Source organism: Lygodium microphyllum, chromosome 17 (assembly GCF_053477565.2).
Source record: "Lygodium microphyllum isolate KBCC chromosome 17, Lygodium_microphyllum_v1.1.10, whole genome shotgun sequence".
In the NCBI taxonomy this organism is placed as follows: domain Eukaryota; kingdom Viridiplantae; phylum Streptophyta; class Polypodiopsida; order Schizaeales; family Lygodiaceae; genus Lygodium; species Lygodium microphyllum.
This window is the reverse complement of record NC_141151.1, coordinates 30,536,044-30,561,828: the sequence shown is the minus strand read 5'-3', so window position 1 is coordinate 30,561,828 and position 25,785 is coordinate 30,536,044. Positions and strand designations below refer to the sequence as shown.

At 36.5% G+C, this 25,785-nt stretch overlaps 1 protein-coding gene across 7 annotated transcripts in view; it reads left to right on the top strand.

The window, feature by feature from the left end:
- LOC148021743 (uncharacterized) overlaps positions 1-18,723 on the top strand; it is a 50,664-nt gene extending 31,941 nt beyond the window's left edge. Inside the window, exons 4-12 of one of the 7 annotated variants that reach the window (XM_087697276.1) lie at positions 11,597-11,716; positions 12,689-12,765; positions 12,859-12,941; positions 13,141-13,192; positions 13,285-13,353; positions 13,464-13,550; positions 13,646-13,710; positions 13,833-13,949; positions 16,357-18,716. In XM_087697276.1, the coding sequence (XP_087553402.1) occupies positions 11,597-11,716; positions 12,689-12,765; positions 12,859-12,941; positions 13,141-13,192; positions 13,285-13,353; positions 13,464-13,550; positions 13,646-13,710; positions 13,833-13,949; positions 16,357-16,399 (713 nt within the window). In that variant the 3' untranslated portion in view covers positions 16,400-18,716. Of the gene's footprint in view, positions 1-11,521; positions 11,717-12,688; positions 12,766-12,858; positions 12,949-13,140; positions 13,193-13,284; positions 13,354-13,463; positions 13,551-13,645; positions 13,711-13,832; positions 13,950-16,356 lie in introns of all 7 variants that reach the window. The other 6 variants (XM_087697274.1, XM_087697273.1, XM_087697279.1 and 3 more) reach the window with 6 other exon arrangements.
- The last annotated feature ends 7,062 nt before the right edge of the window (positions 18,724-25,785 follow it).

Below are 25,785 nucleotides of genomic sequence, written 5' to 3'. Positions count from 1 at the left end.
GACCTAAGAGAGATGGATAGACCAAAAAAGTGTTTTTATAGTTTACATAAATGTTTTGTACATCAAGAAAGAAAATTATAAAATTTTTCATTTTAATTTTTAAGTATAGTGCATAGTCATCATGAAGAGGTTTGTTAGCTTTGTTTTCCATCAAGAATTTCTTGATTCTAATATTGGAGTAAAAAGTAATAACCATTTTAGTGGCCAGAGGTCTACTAGGGTTGCACTATAACAGTGAGTAGGAATGGTTGGAAACAAAGGAAAGAACAAGGCTAATGATGATGTTTAGTATCAAATCAAGGAAGCACATGAGGCAATACATGATGCACATCATGATGAGGAAGAATCTCAAGAGTGTGGTGCATATAGTACTCTTAATGCTACTATTTGTTAACCATGAGACTAGATATTCTATCAAACATATGGAGTTAGTCTCTAAACTAGATCAAGTGATTGAACAAATGGTTCAATCCAACATTTAAACCAAGGAAGCCATGTGCCCACTCTACAAAGGATTCCTTGGATAATTCTGCTTCTTTTATTAGAGATTCAATGGACAAGCTTAGTACTCAAATCTCTATGCTTGTGGTAGCACAAATGGTAGAAAAAGTGAGTAGAGAAAAACCGTCCTTTAAACCATCAAATAATAACCCTCAGCCAAGTATTATTGGGAAGAAGGGTATACCACATACCACTTATGAGATTGTGGAGACTTATTTTAGGACTAATGATCCTATTTTGAGTAGTCGTGTCAAAATCCCCCTTCAAGAGCTAAAAGTCAGCCACATATTCTTCTAGGCAAGTTTCAAACCAACTATCCTAGGAGTGTCTCTAATATTTCAAACCCCATTGACAATTATATAGATATGCAACCCCAAGCAACTAATGGGTAGCAAGGTTTTGTTGAGAGGAAACTCTCTGTGATAAGATTGTGTTGACCAAATATAGTGGCGATTCATCATCAGTGGCTAATTTGGAGAAGTGAACTTGGAAGCTATAATCCTATCTTGATACTTTTCCTAGGTTAGATGAACCAAAGATTCACTTTGCTACACTTCACCTTGAGGGCTTTGCTCATACATGATGGAGGTACATAAAGAGGGAAAATCGGCAAGTTGATACTCGGGAGGAATTCAAAGCTAAGATGGCTCAAGTATTCATCTTTCCCATTCAGAAAGAAAAGGTGACTAGAAGATGGTATTAGCTAGACCAAATAAGCCTATTAATTATAGAGCATAACAACTAGCTTTTGAACCTTACCGTGCATGTAGAGAATGTGAGTGATGATACAAAGTTGCATAAATACACTTATTGTCTAGAGCCAAATTTTTCACTTAATGTTATGGCCTAGAAACTTGCTACACTATTCCAAGCTATTGAGCTAATAAAGAGATATGCTCATAAGTATAGGAGGGATGCTCCCATGTAGGCTTCTTTTGGACAGTAAAGGATTGTTTGTAAATAGGGCAACTTTGGTGGCAATTATGGGAGGTCCAATAGTTCATTTAGAAGCCCCAAAGTCCCTACATACCTCTTCTTCTCACCTTTGTCTTTGACATTGTTCATAAATATAGCATCTTTGTCCCATTATATCCAATATAACTCTTATAGTCACATTGCCTTCTTCAAGAAAGATGGCATTAAACCCCTCAAATTTGAGAGTAATGGTCCTATCATTTGCATTAAATGTCATAGTGAGGTGTCATACTTGAGTGAAATAAATGTATGAATCATGCAGGTAACACCACATTGGTCTTTGCCATCCCAAACTACTACCATCCAATCATAGGGAGACTTGATCCACATAATTAAAGTGTTGGGTTTTTTGTTGTAGGTCGATTCTCTGTGTTTTGAATATTGGTCTTTTCCATGTCTCATACTCACGTTGGATTTTATTTTTGAGGATTTCTTGTGGGATTGATTTTGCATAGACAATCCTAAATTTCCATAAAGTGTAATTAGTCCCATTCAATTTAGTCTCCATGAAGGTAGGTGGACATATTTACAACATGTGTAATGTTGAACTATACATTATTACTTGGTGCACGCCACTAATTTTGCTCATAGTTATTAGAAATAATGCTTTGATGCCATGAAGGAAAACACAAAGCAACAGAAGCTAACACACATGAGAGAACATGAGAATGCCAAAATGTTTCTTATACCACATTGGATAGATGTATTTTGATTGAAGATTCTATCTACCAACATTATACTCCTAAAAGCTTTGATAATGAACTATATATATTTTGGATGGAGGAGTGTAGAAGGTTTAAGTTTTCAATAGATGTGGTGTGATGGAGAATGGTATGTCATGTCTCTATATAGTGATTGTATGTCTAACTAGGATTATTGCATATGGATCTAACCAATCTAATGATTATTACCAAGAATAGTACCTTATAGTAAACTAGAATTTATTTTCTACACAATTTCTAGTGTCTCAATTGGGAACTATACCAATGCTTATGCATTGTGAATTTTCCCTATTTGGGAGACTTACAACATTAGGCACTTGAGAAGAGGTAGTTTACTAAGAGGTGGGTATTTGAGTAGCCTACCCTCAAACAAGGCACGTGTGAGATAGGGATGATATACTATGGGAGGGGAAAAAGGAAACTTCAATATTTTTAGCTTGCTTAAGTGGGGGGATTGAGTAAGTATGTTAAGGATAAGGCCTATGTGAGAAATAGGAGGAGAGGGTGGGATCAATATGTACATATGTATGAGGAAATTCGTGGAGAAGGAGGGCTTTATATTGGGAGTGAAGAAAAGAGTGGGTTCTTGCAATTCTCACATGGAATGAGAGTTATGGCGTGTCTTGAGCCTTTTTTTTTTTTTTGGGGGGGGGGGGGGAGATGATGGACAGGGGTGGTGCCTTAACATGTTGCTGAGGTTAAAGGGTAAATGCAAAAGGGGTGCCCAAACATGTGAGAATCCAAGAAGGGGGCTTACCTAAGAAAAACTAGTTTTTGACTCAAGGAGGGGAGGGATGTCTAGGGGAAATCCACACACTTATAATGTTAAACTATTTAACAATTGTGATCCTAGAAATGCTAGATGCAACAAAACACATTCTAGGAGACCTTATAGGGTATTCTAGCTTTTTAAATGGAAGTTATTACTAAATATTCAAATGGCCACTTATTACTCAAGGAGGTGAGGGATGTCTAAGAGACATCCACACACAAAATGTTAAACTATTTAACAGTTGTGATCCTAGAGATGCTAGATGCAACAAAACACATTTTATGAGACCTTATAGGGTATTCTAGCTTTTTAAATAACAAGAGTGCACAAGATCCTTCCTCAAACCAAATTGTGCTTGAGGGGCATCAGAAGGAGGTTTTTTTTTTTTTTTGAAAAACTATCAATTTGAAGTGTCGCCTTCACTATTAGGCTTAAATATATGACAATTTTCAAATGGAGGTTGGCTCATGGATTGTGGTTAGAAATATTCCCCAAATAGCCACATCTGATAGCCCACATCTCAATAGAAGGTTTAGAAGCCTCTCAATGCCCACAAAATCTTAATTTAAGGTCTAGGAGATTATAAGAATCCTTATTACAAATTCCAACTCATGTACAAGGAGTACTAGTGATGAATTTTATCCTCTAGCTAAGGTCTAAAGTTCCATCATATGCATGCTTAGTGACGTGGGGATAATTGCAAGCATATCCAAAACCATGAGCAGCTAAAAAGGCTCTTCATTCACAACTAAGGAAGGATAATTGCAAGCAAATCCATGCAATCATGAGGAGTTATAAGACTTTTCATTCATAACTAAGGAAAGCACATCATGTTCTTCCTATTACAATATAGTAGTCCTCATTGAGTTTGTAGTCCTATGGTTATTTTTCCCATTCTCAAACTACTTCGAGAGGCTTTATATTGGCATGATCATACTCCTAGTCAAGTTTACTCCTTTGAACTCTAATTATATTTTTGAATCTTATTATTCTTAGTGTGATTATTAAGCATTGCAATTAGTCTCATTATGATTTCTAAACAAAAAATTGTATAACAATCAACTAACATATTGCTACAAGTTTTTGAAAGAGCACATGACTTCATTGACTACTACTCCTAGTACATAAAGTTGTGATGTTAAGAAAATTATGTTATATTGTTAATATCCACATACACTTAGAAACTATCCAAACAAATAAGTGAACATCAAGGTGTTCCTATTACATGAAGGACACAAATGTGCTTGTGCAACTATGGGTTTTGATTGTGGGACTTTTTATGCAAACATGTAAGTGAAATTTAAGGTGGTTGCATTATTGATGAACATAAATATTTTCTTGCGAAGCTTGCTTGTGACTATGAGGTAGCATGTCCATGAAAAGAATCCCCAAAGGTTAAAGTTTGGTGACCAGTGGGTGGCAAGCATATCATTTTGCATATAACATTTAGACCATATCATGTGGAGAGAACCTAAAGTTACCAACTCTATCATGAAATGAACAATAAGGTATAATTGATAAATTTTTACATTAATTTCTATTATTCACATTGACCACTAAGAGTATCAATGTGTTACCTAGATATATTTCAAATACTGGCTTGAAAACATCAAATTAGAGACAGAACATGCCTAGAATTCTTTGTTGCTTGTGGTTCATTAACTTTCTTGATGCAAAAATTAAAATGTGGCAAATATGTGAAGGTCAATCCATTTGCTTTGAAACATTAAGTAGATGATCCTTAAGCCTACCAATGGTTGGAGACTTATTTTTGTGTCATTATACATTGATCATCCCCTCTACTTTTGTCTCTTGTGGGGACAACTTATGGGTAGCAATGCGAATCTCCATTGTTTCATTGTTTGTTCTTCATCATGCATATGTTCTCATTTTGTCACACTCCTGTATTATCCACATAAGCTCTCTCTAAAGAAATCTCTTACATAGTAGTACACAAATAGTTCTACATAGCTTTTCAAGATCTTTATGTGGAACCATTACGGCTTTAATTAGATCATGAGGCTTTCAACACTTTGGGTCCAAGAAGGAATCCTCTCATATGAAAAAATCCAATTTCATCCGTGAGGGGCATTTACTATTTTAAGTTTTGGAACGATGTTTGACCCTTTTGTTGATGAGGCATTTAAAAGATATTGTGTAACAAGATATGCTAAAAAAATAAAGCAAGGTCATAAGCTAAGCACAATAGAGAGGAAAAACAATCAATAATCACAAGCACTATGTCCAAATAGTCTTGTTAAAAATAGACAAATGCAACAAGAATAAAAACTTCCATTTGATGATTTGTGATAACTTCCATGTGAGATAACCATGAAAACTAAAAATAATATGAAACTTACATGTGACCCTTAATCCCAAGTGATAAACGTTTTATGATAATGCTACTAGATTGTATGGGTGGAGCTAATGTCACAAGCCTAGAGAAAGACTTATTTGGTACATTCTGTCAAATGTCTCCTAGGAGCTATTTGGTACTATGTTATGGGAAATTCTCAAGGTCTCCATAATGGAATATTGGCTTTTATGAAGCAAAGATCCCACTTGATCTTTCATGCTCAATGTAATGCCTTCAAATTTTGCACAATCCTCTTTAAGATAAGGCATTGCATGCATTCAATGTAGGTATTAACTCTTGACCATAAGGTACTACATGGATTCGATGTAGGTATTAACCACCACACTCAACCCTATATCCAAAGAATTTCCACTTGATTAGTGGCTCATTCTAAATGTGCATTATGATCATTACTACTAGGCCACATGATTATTGAAGTCATAACAACATTTTATTAAAATAAAAGTTTATATAGCTTATTCACCACCATTTAATGGTAGTGTATTATTGAGTAGCTAGAAGATTATTAGAAATTCCACTCTTCTTGGATTATTAGCTAAGCACAAGCATCCTCTGACTATATTGGTATAATGCATGCATATTGGAACTACAATCTATAAAACCTTTGAGCCCCAATGTTCTATGGAATATTAGCACTTCTCTAGGCTACAAGGAACCATAGAGGGATGTCCATATGCCACAAGACTCTTTCTATCAGAAGAGGGTTGAGAGGTGAGAGAAAGGAGAGAATAAGAGAGAGAAAAGAGGATAAAGAATGAGTGATGGGGGGAGAGAAAGACTACAAAGATAGAAAAGAAGAGAGAGAAGTCATAAAAGTTGTGAGCAAGGAGGTGAGATGAGAGGCAGCAATTGTATTATTGTCAAAAGATGTCAAAAATTAGATGTCTCATACCTTTTATACCTATGTTAGTGTGACAAGGTATTATAAATAATATCTCACTAAAACATATATCTTCCAAGCTTCTTACAATACATTCCTTCCCAAAGATTTTTGCATATAAAAACAAACTTATAATGGTTAAGAAGGATGGATGAAACGGAGTACTACTTTGATTTTAGGTATACATATTATGCAAAATGGATGAATAAATTGAGAGTTATTGATTGAAATAAAGATATCAAAGAAATCCTTTTACATATACATAATCAAAACTTCTTTATAAAGAAATTTGAGCCTTTAGATCTTCAAGAAATAAACTCTATAATGAATAAATAACTTACTATAAGAATAGGCCCTCTTGAACAAAATCTACCATAACTTCTTATTAAACTATCCAAATGAGATGTTCCACATGTAAAAATGTAGCTATTGAAGATTAATTTGACTCTATATAGGTAGCATATTTCTAAAAGTTAGATAGAATAAAAACTATTTTAAAATGGACTATTGTCTAGGCCCTATTTGCACCATAACTAGCTCCATTGTTGCTAACTATGTTTTAGTAAAACTAATATATCACATAAGTAGGGAAACTCATCTAATATAGAATCTGGACTCCAAGAAGCTTCCTTGATTAGAATCTCTCCATTTGATTAAATACTCAATGATAGAACAAGAGCGAAGCTTCTTTTCACATTGGCCTATGATCTCCTTAGGGATGTACTGATTAAGACCTTCTTCACCCATAGGAGGCAACTCATCAACTATTTTGACTTGAGTATCATAGAAGGGTTTGAGTTGATTGACATGGAACACATTATGAATCTTACTGGAAGAGGGTAGTTCTAATATATACACAGAGTCTCCAATATGCTTTAGGATCTTGTAAGGTCTAGAAAACATGTGACAAGTTTGTTATTGGATCTATCCTTCAAAGTAGAGTAACAAGACTTGGATACTTTCAACAAAACTCACTTCTCATTCTTGAAACTCTAAAGGTCACCTCTTCTCATCAGTATACATCTTCATTTGATCCTGGTCCTTTCTAAGATTTATCTTACACTATTGAAGAAGGGTTTGCATTCTTTTCAATTCTTCTTTCATGAGGGTTGATCTTCTCATTGAAAATGATTGTGGATAAGGGCACCTTATAACCATACACAGCTTTAAAGGGTGAAACTCTAATACTAGCATGAGTGAAGTTATTGTAAGAAAAATCTGCCAAATGCAACCATGAATCCTATGCATGCTACTCATCATGATAGAAATGGCGAATGTAAGTCTCCAACTACTTATTTATTCTTTCTATCTAGCCATCACTTTGTGGATGATAGGCTTTAGAAGGAGCTAGCTTGGTACCCATGGAGTTGAACACCACCTCCCAAAGTTATCATGAACTTGGTATCCATATCATGCACCATCACCTATGATAATCCATGTAATCTAAAGATATACTTTATGAATTGACTAGATATTTGTGAACTAGTAAACTATATCTTCGTAGGAATAAAATGGGCTACCTTGGTGAGTATATCCACCACTACATAGATGCTATTCCATCCCTTTTTAGTAGTAGGTAATCTAATAATAAAATCCATGGTAATATGTGTCCATTTTCCTTCAAGGATAGGCAATGGTTGTAACATACCACCTGGCTTATGGGTGCTATCCTTGTTTTGCTAACAAGGCATAAACTTGATAACATAATCCTTTACATCTCTCCACAATCATTTCCAATGAAAGCTTTTACTGATCTTATCATAGGTCTTAAAGACTCCAAAATTTCCACTCGTAGATGAAGAATGTAGCTCCTTTATAATTTTCAACATGAAGAAAGAAGTAGAGGGAATAACAATCTTACCATTAAGCCAAATTAGGCTAAATTTAATATGATAATGCGAGTTTTTCTCCATAAGGCCTTGGTGTAATTTTTGAAATACATAGTTGAGCTCATCATCCAAAAGGTAGGCCTCTTATAACTCCTCAATCTAATCATTATGTAACTCAATTATAGCTACAACCTTACATGCTCACATTCTTGAAGAATAATCAACTACCACATTGTCCTTACCCCTTATATGAGTGATGTCAAAATCATAATTTTGCAAGGTAGCTACCCACCTAGGCTACTCAAGAGTAAGATTTGATTGAGTAATAAAGTACTTTTGTTATATCTACATAATGCTTAATGAGCTTGTGATAGAATGATGATAGACCAAGAAATTCTCTAAGTAAAGTAGTGATAGTACATGTTGGCCAATCTCTGACATACTACACCTTCTTAGGATAACCCTATATCTATTTTTCACAAACAATATGGCCTAAGTACTCCACCTATGTCTACATAAAAGAACACTTCTTCTCATTAGCAAAGAGTTTGTGATGCTTCAAAACATCAAAAAACTTATGATCTTATAATGTCTTGCTATAAATCAATATATCATCAAAGAAAACAAGGAAAAACTAAAAAAGAAAAGGTTGTAAAACCTTATTCATCAAACTCTAGAAGGTAATTGGAGCATTGGTAAGCCTAAATGGCATCACCAAGAAATGGTATAACCCACAATCAATCCTAAAGACTATTTTAGCTCCATCACCCTCTCACATACAAATTTGATGATATCCTAATCTAAAGCCATTTTTTGTAAAGAACCTAGCCTCCTTGAGCTCATCAAGCAAATCATCTACTATGGGAATCAAATACATATTCTTCACTGTGATCTTGGCTAAATACTCAATTGAATTCTTGGACTATCTTCAAGCTCTTTATTTAGGTGTAAAACAAAAATCTGAGAGTGCCTCTTGTACTCCTCCTTGAGTTGCTTTATAGTGATAAACTGAAAATCAAATTTACTAGAGATCTCATATATATGGATAAGTTGTCCATCAATGGTGGCAAACTCCATGTAAAACTATGAGAAGTCCATAGCAATCTTCCCTAGGGTCATCATCCAATCACATCCAAATACAATATCTATGGGTCTCATTTCCAAAGTAATAAAGTTCACCTTTGCTTCATAATTTTCAGTCAATTGTATGGGAACCTATGAACACATTTGAGTGCTGCTCTCCTCTTCACTATTAGCTACCTAAACTCTTATGGGCTACTATATGTTAGTGGAAAAACAATGTAACCTGTCCACAACTAACTTATTTGCAAAATTATGCGTACTACCACTATTTATCAAGATAAACACATCCTTCCCATGAATTGTATCCTTCATACAAAGTGTATTAGGGCTCTTAGAGCTTGTTTGAGCATCCACAGAAATAGAACAAAGAATATGGTATTAATAGGCAAATCTGTCCCACTAGTAGGTAAACCTATCCCACCAAGATCAAAGGGAACATGTCCACTGAGGTCAAATGGAAACCCATCAACAATCTCATAAGATTGTTCTGGATCAAGATCCTCATCAAGCTCTTCAAATTTAGCTTGTATGCTCATAGTTGATTCTTCAATAACCTCTTCATCCACATTCTCAAGCACTATGATATTGTCATCCTTGGCTCTGGTATGCACTTAGATCCAAGATCACTCGTATGTTTTTCACCACATTCAAAACATAGACCCTTCACTTTTTGCTCTCTAAAAAGATCCATAGGTATGAACTTGGCATTGTTTATTGAATTATTTTTGGGTCTATTATCACCTTGTTTTTGCTCTACTTTATGGTTGATTGCTAACTTTGAAAAACTTTGCTATATTTTAAATGCAAAGATTTCATTACCACTATTGAATATGAGTTGCTCGTATTTTTGGTGATTATGAAGTCTTATCACTTGGCTCAAAATTCAATAAATATGACTTTGGGTTTTAGGTGACCTTAAAAAAACTAATAAGATAGAGTGGTACAATTCTTGTGACCCCAATACTATGACAATCTAAAACCATGCAAAATGAAAAATTGAAGGGATGGCTATTATTTCATTCCTTAAATTTAATGAAGAGTAGAAGCTCCTTTTATATGTGTTGTATACAACTTAGATCAAACAAGAACATGCCAGTAATAACAACACTTGTAGATTGTGGCCTGAAAACTTTTGACAATGTGGGTGCAAAGATTTTTTATGGAGTATGAAATGGGTAGAGACTCCTTTAGAACTAGTGCATATTCATCTTTCTACTAAAGTGACTACTCAAGATTTGAGATCTTTTTGCTTTATGTCAATTGTCCCAATTATAACTGCTTTTGAAGAAAGATGTGGGTGTTTTTCCTTTAACTAAGGTTGAAGCTTTAGGTAAATTTAATAGTAGCATAAGCTTGTGAGAGAATGGAAGTGGCATGTAGTTGCATTCTATAGGGGGAATGGCATCAAAGCACAAATTCATAATCAATGTATTACTCAAAATGGGCATGAAATGATGCAACCACATTGTTATAGAGATGGTATGGTGTATGCAACCACATTCTATAGAGATGGTATGTTATGGTGTATTCTCTCTCTTGTACTTTGCATTAGTTTATCTTCATCATGGAATGATTCTTTTATCATTTTTTATCCCCCTCTAAGGCTCTCAAGCCTTCAAAAAATTTTAAGATCCCCCCCTCTAACACCCCAATTTGTCATGACTTGAGTAGGGGTAGCAGCATTGTGTACCCTCATTTTGGGGTCCTAAAAGGGAATTCAAATGATAGTAATGTGCTTTCAGTTGTGTAAAAATTTGTATACTTAAGCCACTCAACCACCTTCCATTTTGAGCTCATATAATCAATAATGGCACTTATAAAAGATGGACATTCATGGGCAACAAGAGAGCAAAACTATATGTGGAAAATAACACCCAAGATGTCTCGTGTCCATACAAGAATAGTTACATACATACATGCACACATACATGCATGTGAGTGTGCCTTAGAACTATCCCATTATATACATGCACTAAGAGAGAACATTTGTGTATGATTAGGTGAATGTGTTTATGTCTTCATGGATTTGTGGGGCTAATTGAATTTGTGTACTTATGTAGGTTTTTTTATATGTGGGCGAATGTATGTGTACATGTTGCATGTTTGTTTCTTAATTAGCATATTCAAGCATACATGCATTAATAGATATGAAATATGCATGTTCATGCATACAATAACATGGATACGAGTTCGTGTAAATTTTGTACTATGCATGCTTATTTCTTAAAGAATTTTTAATGTGTATGTTATTTCCTATTTAAACATGTCAAATTTCTTGCATATTTATATGTTATATGTTTTTAATGAATTTAAAGAGGTATTCAAGTTTTAATATTAAAATAAACAATATATAGTGATTACTTGTATATTTCTCTATTGCAGTTGTCAAGGCATATCAATATACCACAATTACTAGTGTGATGTTACTTGATAGAGGATCGTTGTTTTTTGTCTTAGCATTGACATGGATCATATTGAAGACAAAGTACAACTTGAGGCAACTAAGTGGAGTAGCTATTTGCATGGGTGGGGTATTAGTATTGTTCCTATCAAATGCACAACCCTCTAAAGACTATGGTAATGTTTTTTCACTTTATGTTTAATACACCATCAAATTCCATGGGTGGATTATCTATGTGGGTGGGGTATTTTATCAATATTTAACATATGCACAACCTTTGAAGGCTATCCTAATGTTTCTAAAGTAAAATAAAACTTCCTTAGGCTAATATGAACCACATTGTGTCATGAAGGTTTTAGTCTCTAAATCAAAACTACAACAATCTTTGAATCACAATTAATATTAAATATCCCTTATGGTTGTTGCACACAATGCACTATATAAATCACATTGTGTTTCAATCTTCTAGTGTTGTTAGTTGCATGATGGCATATCATGCCGTATAGAGATTGCGGAACAGTTTCTAATTGCAATTTTGTTAGCTAGGGTATATGTGGTGTGCTTGCAACTTGTAAGTTTATACTTTCCTAGTTGTATTTTTCATATGTTTTAGTTTACAACTTTCAAACACTTCTTAATGTACCCAATTTGCATGTCCTCCCAAGAGATAACACTTCGACTTGTTATTTTTGTTTTGAAAGGTGATTGATGAATCTAAGTTCTCTTACAAGGTGGGTTTGAGAGGAATCAAGTTAGAATTGAAAGAACTATAATGCAACTTTTTGGATATTGTATGCAAAACCCCTAAACTAAACTTTTAAATTGCATTCATCATTGCATGTCTTTTACTAGGTTAAAATTATTGGTTCTTCTTTTAAAACCTTGCACATGTTCACAACCATTTAGACTGATAAAGCCAAGTTGTAGACTCAAAAGAGTGTTAAGAGAGTTACCCCATAATGCAAGGAGAGAGATTAACTCATTCTTCACCCACCTTTTTCTCTTCATCTACACCTTATTATACTTTTAGAAAAAAATCAAATGTCTTAAGTACAATATCTAAAAATGCACAAAAGCCTCAAATGCTAAAGGGTTTGATTTGTTAGTACAATGCATATAGTTAATGTACTTCATTTGATATATTACAGACAAAAAAGAGATGTTAAAAGGAGACCTACTTGTCTTATCCGCATCCATGCTTTATGCAATTAGCAATGTCATAGAGGTACCACTTGTTTTTATGATTAGTATTGATGATAGAGATGAAATTTCTACTTTTGCAAGTTCCCTACTAATGTTCAAAAAATTTTATGTGAAGGAATTACTAGCAAAGAGAAATGATTTTGTGGAATTGATGGCACTACTAGGGTGTTTTGGCTCCATTATCAGTGCATTCCAAATGTATGCAGTAAGATACAAACTCATAGCAAATATTGTTGTGTTGAACATAATCATATCTCTAATAGGCATAATTGGGTTGAGTATATATTTTGAAGGTTAAACCTTAAATCAAAGCTTTGTTTTTCCATTTCTATATTCTTGCATTTTAATTTTAAAACTAAATTTCTAAAATAAATTTTGGGTCTGTGATCTTGTATAGATACCTACTTGAAATACCGGAGCTAAAATCAATCAAATGTAACATATACATAGTATGTTTGAAACCACATGCTCTTTTCCCTACTTTTTAATGCAATTAATTTAATGTCTATCTTAATGTTTTCTAATCTTTATGCCATTGCAGATTATGCCAATTCTTGGCTTTGCAATCTGTCTTTTCACATTTTACACCTTAGTACCATTTTTCCTCAAGGTACTTCACTTCTCAATATTTAATTTATTGTTCTTTATGTTATAGGTGATGATTTGATATATGATGTACAACTATAGAATTTTCATGTGAGTTTCACTATCCAATTGAAGGAACATGGGTCTACAATGCTCAACCTCTCTTTGATAACTTCTGATATGTGGGCAATCTTGGTTCAGAATTTTGTCTACCATCAAAAGGTTGAAATGCCACACCTCTTAGCTAGCACATTATGGCTAGTCAAATAATAACTCTCATAGAATGGTTTACATAAATTTTGTTTTTTTTCTATTAGGTTGGGAGATTATATTTTATGGCTTTGGCAATGATCATCTTAGGACTCATTATTTACTCTTTCTTGTGAGTACTCTTTCAATAGTTTGTCTACAATTTCTATATGCACATTTTTATAAAGGATGCCTCTTTCTTCCTGCAATTGTACTTCGTAGCAAATACTCACATTAATATATTTTTCTTTATAGCTCAAAATCATCCATTCCACAATCAACTATTGCTGACAAATTACCATCAACTCAAGATAATGAGAGCATTGAAGCAAATTCATTGAGATTGGAATTCACTCAAGAAAAGGAGGCCTTGTAAGTTTGGGACTTAGAATCAATACCTTACTTCTCGAGGCCTTTTGTGCTATCTCCACAAGGTTCACTATCAACATGGTACATATGTAAGAAGTAACAAGGAAATTCAAAGCAAAGTAATGAATACTCAAATGTCCTATTTTTTAAAAATCCTCAGATTCTTTATTAATAGATTTATCTTGCTCTTATCTCTCTCATGTCTCCACTAACTAAAACAATTACATACTACAATATGTCACAAAAACAAGATTTGTGAAAATAATTCGGTTATAGTTTTGTGAAATTAAAAGGTGTATATACCACAAAATGGGGAGCCTTTTTGAATACTACAACTTGATATGCCAAAGACTATCATGAGGGAGGGACAAATGGACAAATGAGAGAGAGAGAGAGAGAGAGAGAGAGAGAGAGAGAGAGAGAGAGAGAGAGAGAGAGAGAGAGAGAGAGAGAGAGAGAGAGAGAGAGAGAGAGAGAGAGAGAGAGAGAGAGAGAGAGAGAGAGAGAGAGAGAGAGAGAGAGAGAGAGAGAGAGAGAGAGAGAGAGAGAGAGAGAGAGAGAGACACACACACAGACATTTGCAAAAAGCCAAATTATGCCTATGAGAATTAAACTATATTACTAGCAAGATATGATCATGTCATAGTTTATAAGATTTTCAAATCTTCCCACATCAAATAGCATTGTGGACTACAGAAACTATGATATCTATGAAGGCTATGGAAATCAAGAGAAAGCTATAAACTTATAAGCATCAAAGCTCCTATGTCTATGAACAAGATTAGAAGTGATGAATATGATTAGAATCCTAAGAAATATTGAAATAATGGTGACATGAGGTTGTTCTAACCTCCACTATTGATCTCATGGGCTATCAAAAGATCTACACTATCATGGTAGGGGTCATGCATCTTGACGGGTGCCTCATACAAGGCTAATTATGACCAGGTTTATTGGAGTTCCTTTCAATGCACACATACTTAGCCTATAACAAATTATTGTATATGCACACACACATACACTTATGTATGTGGGGGTTTAAAGGTCACATGTGCCCAACTACCTACATTTACTTGCACTTACCACCCACACACTTGTACACTACAAGTGACAACCGCCCATCATTGTCACTTTATTCTTTATTCTTACTATGACAATAGAATAAGGAAAGGTAAGTTGTGACTATTGAAGTTGCCATATATGTATCTCTCTCTTCTTTGCTTGAACCTCCATAGCTCTTGCTTTTACTCATGCTTTCACTTTTGCTCCACCTTTCAACTAGTATAAGACTAGGCTTTTGAGAAGCTTCATTAATTTTTGCTTTAGCCTAAGAACAAGACCTTGCTTGTAGCTTTTACGATAGTCCATCGACCTCAGTGGCATCAACTAGTGAACAATAGGAGGCAACATGAATTGCACTTGATCTGTTACCTCTTTCCTGGCTTGGACAATCTCTCCAAGATCCTACTTAGGCTCCCGCACACATGGCAAACATCTTGGCATTGTTCCTTGGTATCAAAGTATTGATTTCGAGCATCATTTCGAGAAGCATTGTCAATCATTGACCTACTATTTAACACAATTTGTTGTATACCATGGTGGATAGCACTATTGGACCCCATAATGTTTATGTGATGCTTATGGGGCTATTTTGTGATGCTTCAAAGATGTAATGACACTTATGGGAAGATATTTGGGCCTATTTGAGCTTGTTTAGCTCTACTACTATTGAAGGGTTCTTTGTTGTAGCAAAGTTTGGACAACAAGCATATGATAATGAAACTCTATGTATTACATGCCTACAAGCACTTCATGGATTCTATATGTACATATTGATACTTGGCATTGATGTATATGCCTAGAAATACTTATGATGAGCTTAGAGCTTTGCATTTGAGCTCATTTGAATGCATTTTGGTAGTGGCTTATTGATACAATAATTCTCTACTTACGAGTTGAAGGCCTCTTGTCAATTTATGCTCTCAGATGTATTGGTTTATGTATTTGGGCATCCAGATGATATGCACTTGATGTATTGAGCTTTATTATGCCCTTGGGAATTCTTTACGTGCTTTCAATGGGAGCCATTTGTATTTACATTACAAAGCTTGGTTCCTTGAGTTAGTGGGAGACTCTTTATGGTCTTGTAGTTTATGCTACATTGTTCATTGTAGAGATTTATGACTATGGACTAATTTGCTTTTGAGCTTGGATACCTTGTATTTATCATTGTCAATGCGTTGTTAGTGGGAGATACATGCTTGATACTTATTGTTGTATGCATCTATATATCTAACACCCTCTATATTTTGACAATTCTTGGTACTTTGTTGATGTTGGGGGTAAAGGCACCTCCCCCTAGCCGCCCGTGTATTACTACACTGACAGTACTCGCTACTGCACACTGCAGGTGGCGGGCACCCATCACAGTCACTTATTCTTTATTCCTTTAGTGACAGTTTGAATAAAGGAAGGTCTGGCCACACATTGTGGTTGTTGAAGTTCCCACTTTGAGTTTCACTCTCTCACTCCTGCTCTTGCTCTCCATCCGCCATAGCTCTCACCGCCAAGCTTCTTTCTCCTGGGTTCTACTTCCCTTTCAAGTGGTATCAGAGCAAAGGCATTGGAGCTTGCCCAGCATTCTCTTCAGCCCGGATTTGAAGAGCTTCAACCCGAGCTTAAATGGCAGCCATGGCACCTTCATTTGCAGGTATGTTTTGATCTCTCGTCTCCTCCCCGAGCTTTCGTACCTTCATTGGCATCTTCCAAGGCTGCATCGGAGTCCCCCTCGACATTGCCAAGTGCCCCCGAGCACTGTTGAAGACCCCCCAGCCCCCATGAATAGCCAACATAAAATCCAATGCATTTTTAGGGGGGCTAGGCTGACCTGCTCCTAGCATTTTCCGGCTCTTCCCCAGCTTCCCGGCACTCTTGGCAATCTTTCCGATCATTGTTGGACTCCTTGGCATTATTTCTTGGCTCTCGACGATCAATTCAAGTGCTTTCCCCTTTAGCCCTTGCTGTATACACAGTCCCAGGACTGTCAAAACATGGCAGTACTTGACATTTACTATTTGATGCTTCTTGGCATTGCCCATTTGATGCATATTGATGCCCGGTGATGCTCGGATGCTATGGGATGCTATGTCTATGATTTGGGACAGATTTGGAGCAGATTTGGGCACTATTTGAGCTTCATTTAACATTAAATATGCTATTGTAATACATTGGGCTGAAGCTCATTTACTTGGTGTATGCATTGGTTCTTGGATATGGGGTGCTTACTAAAGGTTTGAATGATCATACCAATGTATTTGGAGATTATCAAATGCTTCCTTTTGGTTCCGGAATGCTTTTGAGCTTGGATTGGGCTCCAACTTGGTCATTCTTCACTGGCATTTGGCTTCAGGTGGCATACTTTGGACTGGTCTATGCCTATTGTCACTACTTGACATTTAGGCTTCTTGCATGGATGTATCTTGCTACCTCGCAGTTGCAGTGACATATGTATCAATGATTGCTTCATTTTGGGACAATTCTACATTCTACTGCCATTTATTACAACAAGCTGAAATCTGCAAATTTTGAGCACTTCTATGAGAGTAATGCTTACTATTTGATGTTATTTGGTCATATTTGGGGGATAGGTGCTTCTCTTGGTGATATTCACTCTTTCAGCCAGTTTTAGTAGTGATTTTAGTGCATTTTCTACTAAATACAACAACCTGCAATTTTGCAATTTTGCTTTGATTTGGGATAGTATGACTGGTCATCTGAAAGACACAACTCTCTTTAACATTGCCAAGTTGGATGGTACCAACTATGGGTATTGGAAGTCCCAAATATGGCAGGTTTTGGTGCAAAAGTTGCAAATTAAACCCTTGTGTTTTAAGGATGTTAAACCCGAGGATATGGATGATGATGTTTGGATGGAAGTTGATGAGCTATGCAAGTCTACCATTATCTTGTCACTCTCAGAAGAGGTCCATCATAATGTTGTTGAAGATGAAAATCAGAGTGCATGGGATTTATGGGAGAAGATTCAAGAGCTTTATGTGCAGCAGAGTCCTGTGTCACATATGTATTGGCTGAAGCAATTAATGGACCTTCACATGAAGGAGGGGACATCCCTATCATCTCATTTCAGTCAGTTTCATGCTATCATGAAGAATCTGTTGTCACAGGGTATTGAGTTCAAAGACAACCTACACCCGTTGTTTCTGCTTGGCACCTTGCCTAAATCATGGGATGTCTTCCGTACTGCCATATGCACGAACAAGCTTGATGGGCTAAATATCAAAGATCTTGAGAGTGTTTTATTGACTGAGGAAATCAACAGGAGAAACAATGATGCTTCCCACTCTTCACATGCATTGACCATTAGAGGTAGCAGACATGGCAGGCATGATAATGATCATAAGGGCAGGGACTCTTAGAAGTCCAGGTCCAAGTCACGTGATCATAGTAAGTCCTGTGGACGGAAGTCTGATCATGTAATGAAGCATTCTACCAAGAAAAGAAATCTTACTATAAACTAAAACATACATCAAATAACAAGAGAAAATATTGCACCAAGACATCTTGCGATGTATTAATTATGAGAGTTCCAAAAATACATGACAGCCATGGCTGATGCTTCATCTAGCAAGAAGGAAGCTAACATCAAGAAAGTAAACAACAAAACTTAGTGAATGAGCCAAAAGATCCCTTCTCCTAGCCTCTTGCTTTCTTTATCCTAACCCCTCATTTCCAAATTTAAGGGCACATTTACATAGGCAAGGGTTGAATTTACAAGGCTGGAAATTACTAAGTATGGAATTAGCATGATTCCAAAGTACAAAAATATCAAAGTATTTTTCCTTCATGAAAACCATCCCATCCTAAGATGGTTTTGTCCTCAAAACCAAGGATAAATGGACCAAATCCATGCCAAGGATGATAGTAATCATGCCCATGTATCTCTAATATATGGTAGGAAAGCACTTTCCATGAAAGAGAGACCTTTATATATACCAAACTATGAGTATAATGACTGTTGTCCAAACAGGGCTGATTAACAAATATTGTTATAAATTTTGATAGAATGGTCCAAATGACACATATGAGGTATAGAAATGAATTATACAATCCCTAGTATCACCCCATAATGTCAAAATCAATTTTTGATAAAGTCGGGATAGTTTTATTGCTGACAATAATATCTCACAGCAAGCTATCCCTGCACAATCCATGCATAGTCTATCATGTATCATCCTGTAATAACCAAGGAAAATCATTCACATAAGTGGATGGTTGCCAAGAAGATTCTTCTATAGGTAGACTCTTCCACTTAATGAGGTACTCAGTAAGAGTACAATTTCTGAGCACTTTTTCTCTCTTTCCAATAATGCTTTCAGGTTCATATATGACAAGTCCTGCTTCATCCATTGGTGGTAACTCTTCCAATACTTGCACATCAAGTCCAACATACTTCTTAAGTTGTGAAACATGAAATACATCATGTATTCTAGTGGAGGAAGGTAGTTGGAGCTTATAAGCAAGCTCTCCAACTTTGTCCACTATCAAATATGGTCCATAAAATCTGTGAGCAAGCTTAGTGTTCCCACCCTTCAATGAAGCATACTGTGTCTTGGGTACTTTAAGAAACACCCAATCTCCAACTTTGAAATCCAAATGTTTTCTCTTCTCATTCGCATAAGCTTTCATTACTTCTTGTGCTTTCCTTATGTTGTCCTTGCATTGTCTCATGAGCATCTCCATCCTTTCCAACTCTTCCTTTGTTTGGGGGTTAATATCTTCATGAAACAAAATTGATGGAATTTGAACTTTGTACCCATAAAGTGCTTCAAATGGGGACATACCTATGCTCATGTGATACGTGTTATTATAGCAAAATTCACCAAGGTGGATCCAACGATCCCATAAAGCTTGTGTGTCATGACAATAATGCCTAAGGTACACTTCCACGAAGTGATTGACTCTCTCCGTTTTCCCATCGATTTGGGGGTGATAGGCTATACTAGGAGTGAGAAAAATACCCATAGAAGAGAATAGAATTTTCCAAAAGTTTCTCATGAATTTTGTATCTCTATCCGATACTATTCTCATTAGCATACCATGCAACTTGAACACACCTTCCATAAATTGCTCAGCCACTTGCCTTGCTGAATATTGTATTTTGGTTGGAATAAAGTGGGCTGATTTAGTCAATCTATCAACAACCACATAGACACTATTCCATCCATGACTAGTAGTAGGTAATCCCATTATAAAGTCCATAGAAATGCCAGTCCATTTTCTCGTAGGAATAGGTAAAGGCTGAAGGAGTCCAGTTGGTAATAAGGTGGAATCCTTATTTTGTTGGCACTCTAAACACTTAGATACATGCTCCTTGACGTCCTTCCATAAACCCTTCCAATAAAAACTTTTATGGACCTTGTCAAAGGTCTTGAAAAGACCCAAATGACCAGCCATTGGTGATGAGTGCATCTCATGAAGCACTTTTAGCTTGAATTTACTCTTAGGAACCAAGTACACTTTACCCTTAAACCATAAGAGTCCATTATGCACTTTGAAATTTGGAAATTCTTCATCATGTCCTTGCTGTAATTTCTGTAAAATGTGGACAGCATGCTCATCCAGCACATATTCTTCTTGGATGTCGTTTATCCAATCCTTATAAATTGTAGACACTAAAGATAAAATGCATGCCCACATTCTAGATAATGAATCAGCCACAACGTTATCCTTTCCAGCCATGTATGTTATTTCAAAATCATATGACTGCAAGGTAGCCAGCCATCTCTTTTGCTTGGGAGAAAGGTTGGGCTGTGAGAGAAAATACCTCAACACCCTATGATTGCTTTTGACTTTAAAATGTGTTCCATAGAGATAATGATGCCATTTCTTGATCGCATGTAGAATAGCAAGAATCTCTTGCTCGTACACATGCATCTCCCTCTCTTTATCATCGAATTTTCTGCTCTCAAATGCAATGACACCATGCTCCTGAATCAAAACAACCGCTAAATCTCTACCACTAGCATCCGCATAGATGGTAAAAGTCTTGGAAAAATCAAGGAAAACTAGTATTGGTGTTGAAACAAGCAATTGCTTCAGCTCATTAAAGCTCTAGTCGGTGATTACGTCCCAAAAGTAGGCCTCTTTTTTCAGCTGATCAGTAAGAGGAGCTACAACATGAGCATAATTCTTCATTAACCTACGGTAAAAAGATGATAACCCAAGAAAGCCTCTTAAAGAAGTGGCATTAGTTGGAGTAGTCCATTCTTTGATGCATTGCACCTTCTTAGGATCCACTTTGATTCCATCTTCTCCCACTATATGACCCAAGTATTCAACATCCTTTGTCATGAATGAACACTTAGTTGCCTTGGCAAATAGTTTGTGCTTCCTCAATATATCAAAGACCTCTTTTACATGCTGTAAATGGTCCTCTTTGTTCTTGCTATAGATCAAAATGTCATCAAAGAACACCACAACTGTCTAAAATAGCAAAGGCTGAAGTATCTTATTCATAAGAGATTAGAATGTGGCTGGAGTATTGGATAAACCAAAAGGCATAACCATGAATTGATAGAGGCCTCGTCCTAAAGGCTGTTTTAAACTCGTCCCCTTCATTCATGCATATTTGATGATACCCCGATCTCAAGTCAATCTTGGAAAACACCTTAGCATCCTTCAATTCATCTAGGAGGTCATCTATTCTAGGTATTGGATACCTATTCTTGATAGTAACCTTGTTAAGATCGCGATAGTCGATATACATACAAAAAGAGCCATCTTTCTTCTTTACAAGAAGGACCAGAGAGGCAAAAGGCGATTGACTTGCCTTGATGAGACCCATTTCTAATAGCTCTTTCACTTTGGCACTCTATCTCTTCCCTTTCCACTATGGTGGTTTGTTAATAGGCTTGGTGTTGGGCAGCAGGTCTATAGGATGATCCACTTCTCTTTTGGGAGGAAGGGAAGTAGGTGGCTGAAAAATATCATCATAATCCTTCATCAACTTGCAAATGACATAGATCTATGTCATTGGTAGGAGGAGAGGGCTGATCCTCACCAATCTTCGACAGAAGAATAGTGAACATGCATGCCTTTTCATTTATCACTTTTTTAATCTTCTTGGGGCTGATCACCTCCATTTTCTTCTTCTCAACATCATGTAGAGTTACTTGCTGTCCACACCATTGAAATTCCATTTTCATCTTGTTAAGATCCATAGTAGATCTGCCCAAAGATTTCAGCCAATTGCAGCCGAGTATAATGTCGATGGGACCCATTTCTAATGCGATCAAACTCACTGATGTAGTATACAATGGAGATAGAGTAATAGGAACATTTGGGTAGCATTGATTGCTATTTTGAAAGTCTCCATTTGCCACTTGGATTTTGAGGGAAGAAGGCATATCATGTGTACTCAATTTCAGCCCATTGAGTGATTTGGAATTGATGAAGCTATGTGTGCTACCCATATCAATGAGTATGTGAGCGGTCCTTCCCTTGATTTGGCCTTTGAGGCGTAGGGTATTGTCCCCTCTTGAACCACTCCATGCATCATTTGATATGGAACATAGCGAAGGATGTAAATCAGTCCAAGAATCATCCATGTAATGACTGCCTGGATCAAAAGAAAAGCCATCCATTGGGTCATAAAACTCATCATGGATACTCTCTTCATTTTCATGCATCTCTTCTTGAGTAGTAGAGCCTTCAAGCTGTGTAAGACTCCCCTCAATAGGTTCAACATCAGAATCATCTTCATAAATCATGCTAACCTTCAAATTCTTAGCCTTGCACTTGGACTTATGGCCGGGTGACCATTTCTTCCCGCACTTGAAGCATAGTCCTTTGGCATACATTTCTTTGAGCTTGTCATAGACACATGCTTGCCTTGGATAGGGGCTAAAATTTTTACACTAATATCCATCATTTTTCAGCATTAGATCTGAAATTGTTGCCTTGCTTTGGTCCATAAATAGTGGGAAAAGTTGGTATCTTGCTATAGGTATTGCTGTGAACATTTATTGGCTTCCCACCATGCTGAAAATCAGTCCTTACATGCCCATAATGGCCTGATGCCTTTGGAACTATGTAGGTTGAAATAAATACACAGTTTTTGGCTAGAAACTCTTGTATTTCTATCCATAATGCTCAGCCAATTGAATGGCAGCTTGCAAAGATGTAGGTTTCATGGCTCCAACTTCTGATGATAAGATAGACTCCAAACCAAATGTATACTTGTTCAATTTGGCACTATCGGAGACTCCATGAACATACATTGAGAGGTTTAAAAACTGATTTGAATACTCTCTAACCGAGAGACCACGTTGCTCAAGGGCATACCATTTATTTTCCAAGTGCTCTTTTTCAATGGGAGAGACGAAAACTTCAATCATAGCATTCTTTAGTGCTTCCCAAGATAAGAAGTCGTGCCCAATTCTTGTCATATATCTCCACCAAGTATGTGCATAGGCTTCTAAATGAAGGGCTGCAAACTTCACTTTGGCATTTTTGGGCCTTGGATAAAGTGAAAAATACATCTCCAATTTGTCAAACCACTCCTCCAACTCCGTGGGTGAAGGATTCTCTCCTTTTAAATTTGAAATGACAATTTTCTCTTTATACTCTCTCTCATATTGAGGTGGCTGCCCATTGTAGTGATGTTGTCCATTATGGTGTTGTTGTCCAAAAGAGTTACCAATTAAACCTTGCCTAGGGAATTCATTATTCCAAGTTCCTTGTGCATATGGGGTTTGCTGTCCATACTGCATACCATAACCTTGTGGCTGGAAATAATATCCTTGAGGCTGAAAATGAGTGTTGCCCATATTGGAAGGTTGTCCATGGTACCCTTGATGTTGTCCATGCATAGGAATATTAAATGGTGGTTGTTGCCCACTGTTTTGTTGAGGCCAACCATGATTGGATAAGGGACTTGGTCTATTAGGCTGAACTTGAGTATGAGAATTGTGTTGTTGTTGCCCATATGAGTTTGGGGCTAAATTCACATGCCCTTGTTCATGCCCACCAATATTTGGTTGAAGATAGAATTGTTTATAAAATGGATTGCAATCGCGGATGTCCTCTTCATGCCTAGAGATTTCCTGAACCCTATCATGTGGGTCTTGCCCATGTGGCTGAGAATAGGCCTTGGATTGATGGGACTGAGGCTGAAATGAAGTGGGCTAAATAAAATCTTTAACCTTTACGATTTCCCAATCTCAAATTGTCCTACTCTATAAACGCCCCGAACAACGTAGTATGCTTAACAATTATGATATTCGCTTGTTTTCGAGATTTAATATAAAAGAGAATGAACACTTAAAGCTGAAAATGAAAATTACTCACAAAATTACAGCCATGAAAATGTAAAAGTAATGGAGACAAGATTGAGGGTTGAAGATGGGCAACCCCCCCCCCCCCCCCCCGAAGGAATGTATTTCTGCTCAACCCAAGTCCCTTAGGGAAGAGCTCAGTTACAATCAATCTGAGAGTGAGAAGAAGTAATTCTCACTCTCACAAGATCATGCAAAAGATGTACAAACACACATGCATTATCTATTATGCAATGATAAGAACTGATTTCTTTATAGTATGAGAGAAGAAAAAGGGGAATTCAGCCTTTCTCCATCGTTGATCAGCAGTACATGGATAGGGCTTGCTTCTTGTAGCTAAAATGGAAGAAAGAGCTCAAGAAGGAGGTGATGTAATGAATTTACATGCTTGCTGTCTTGTAAAACAACAGTGATAGAAGAGGGAATATGGAGGAATTTGATAATGGAGAAGTGGGGAATGATGATGGGGATGGATGGGGCCAATTTCTGGCTATCTATGGGTGCTGTACATGAGTTTACAGTAAAGAAAAATGATGTTCAATGAAGAAAAACGAGTTCTTATTTATAGGAGAGGGGAGAGCTAGTACAAAAGGGGAAAGTGGAGTAGCACAAGACAAGTGTCCAGCCACATGTCATGAGATGTGACAAGTGGTGGGACGCTTGGAAACTTGTGTGACAAGTGTCTTGACACTTGTCTCTTCTCTATGGCCTTCCTTTTCGGGTTGAATACTGTCAAGAATAGAAACAACCAAATTTAGTAAGCACAGTTAGAGTACAGAACTTACTATTTTTAGAATAACATCCCTATTTTTTAGGACTAGCATTTTTAGGCTAATTCGAGGCTCCTAAAATTTAGGAATCTCCTAAAATTTAGGGATCTCCTAAAATTTAGGGACCCCCCCCCCCCCCCCAATATGGGTGTCATATGAAAGCTTTTTCCGTGTACATCGCAAAAATGGTATCCGAATCTTCATGTGACTTTCCTATGCAAAGAAATGTGCATTTCAAGCTTTCAATCCACACATGCACATTATACAAGCATTTCATGATCATGCCATCTTGTTGATTGTAACTGTCTGTTCTGGTGGATCTAGCCCACACTTCAAGGCATCAATCCTTTCTGTGTGCGAGTCTAACCCTGATATGCGCGAGTTCTAGTCACAAGCGCCCAATCGAGCCATATAGGTGGAAGTGTGAACTATCTTTTCTCTAACCCACCGTGTGGGTCCACCATAACCTGTGACCACTCATCAGTGGCCAACTCCAATGCACTTTTCTTTATATCTAATTAGTGCAAAGAAAATAAATTTAATAAATCATTATATAGACAAATTAATGAAAAAGGATACAAATTCCATTTCTATGGAGTTGTGACATCCCTCTGGCTTTTATTCAGCTGTCCTCAGCTGAAAAGCTTCTTGATATTGCTGTAGAATATTTGGGTAATCCTTCATGAATTTTTCATCTACCCACTGTGCATCTGT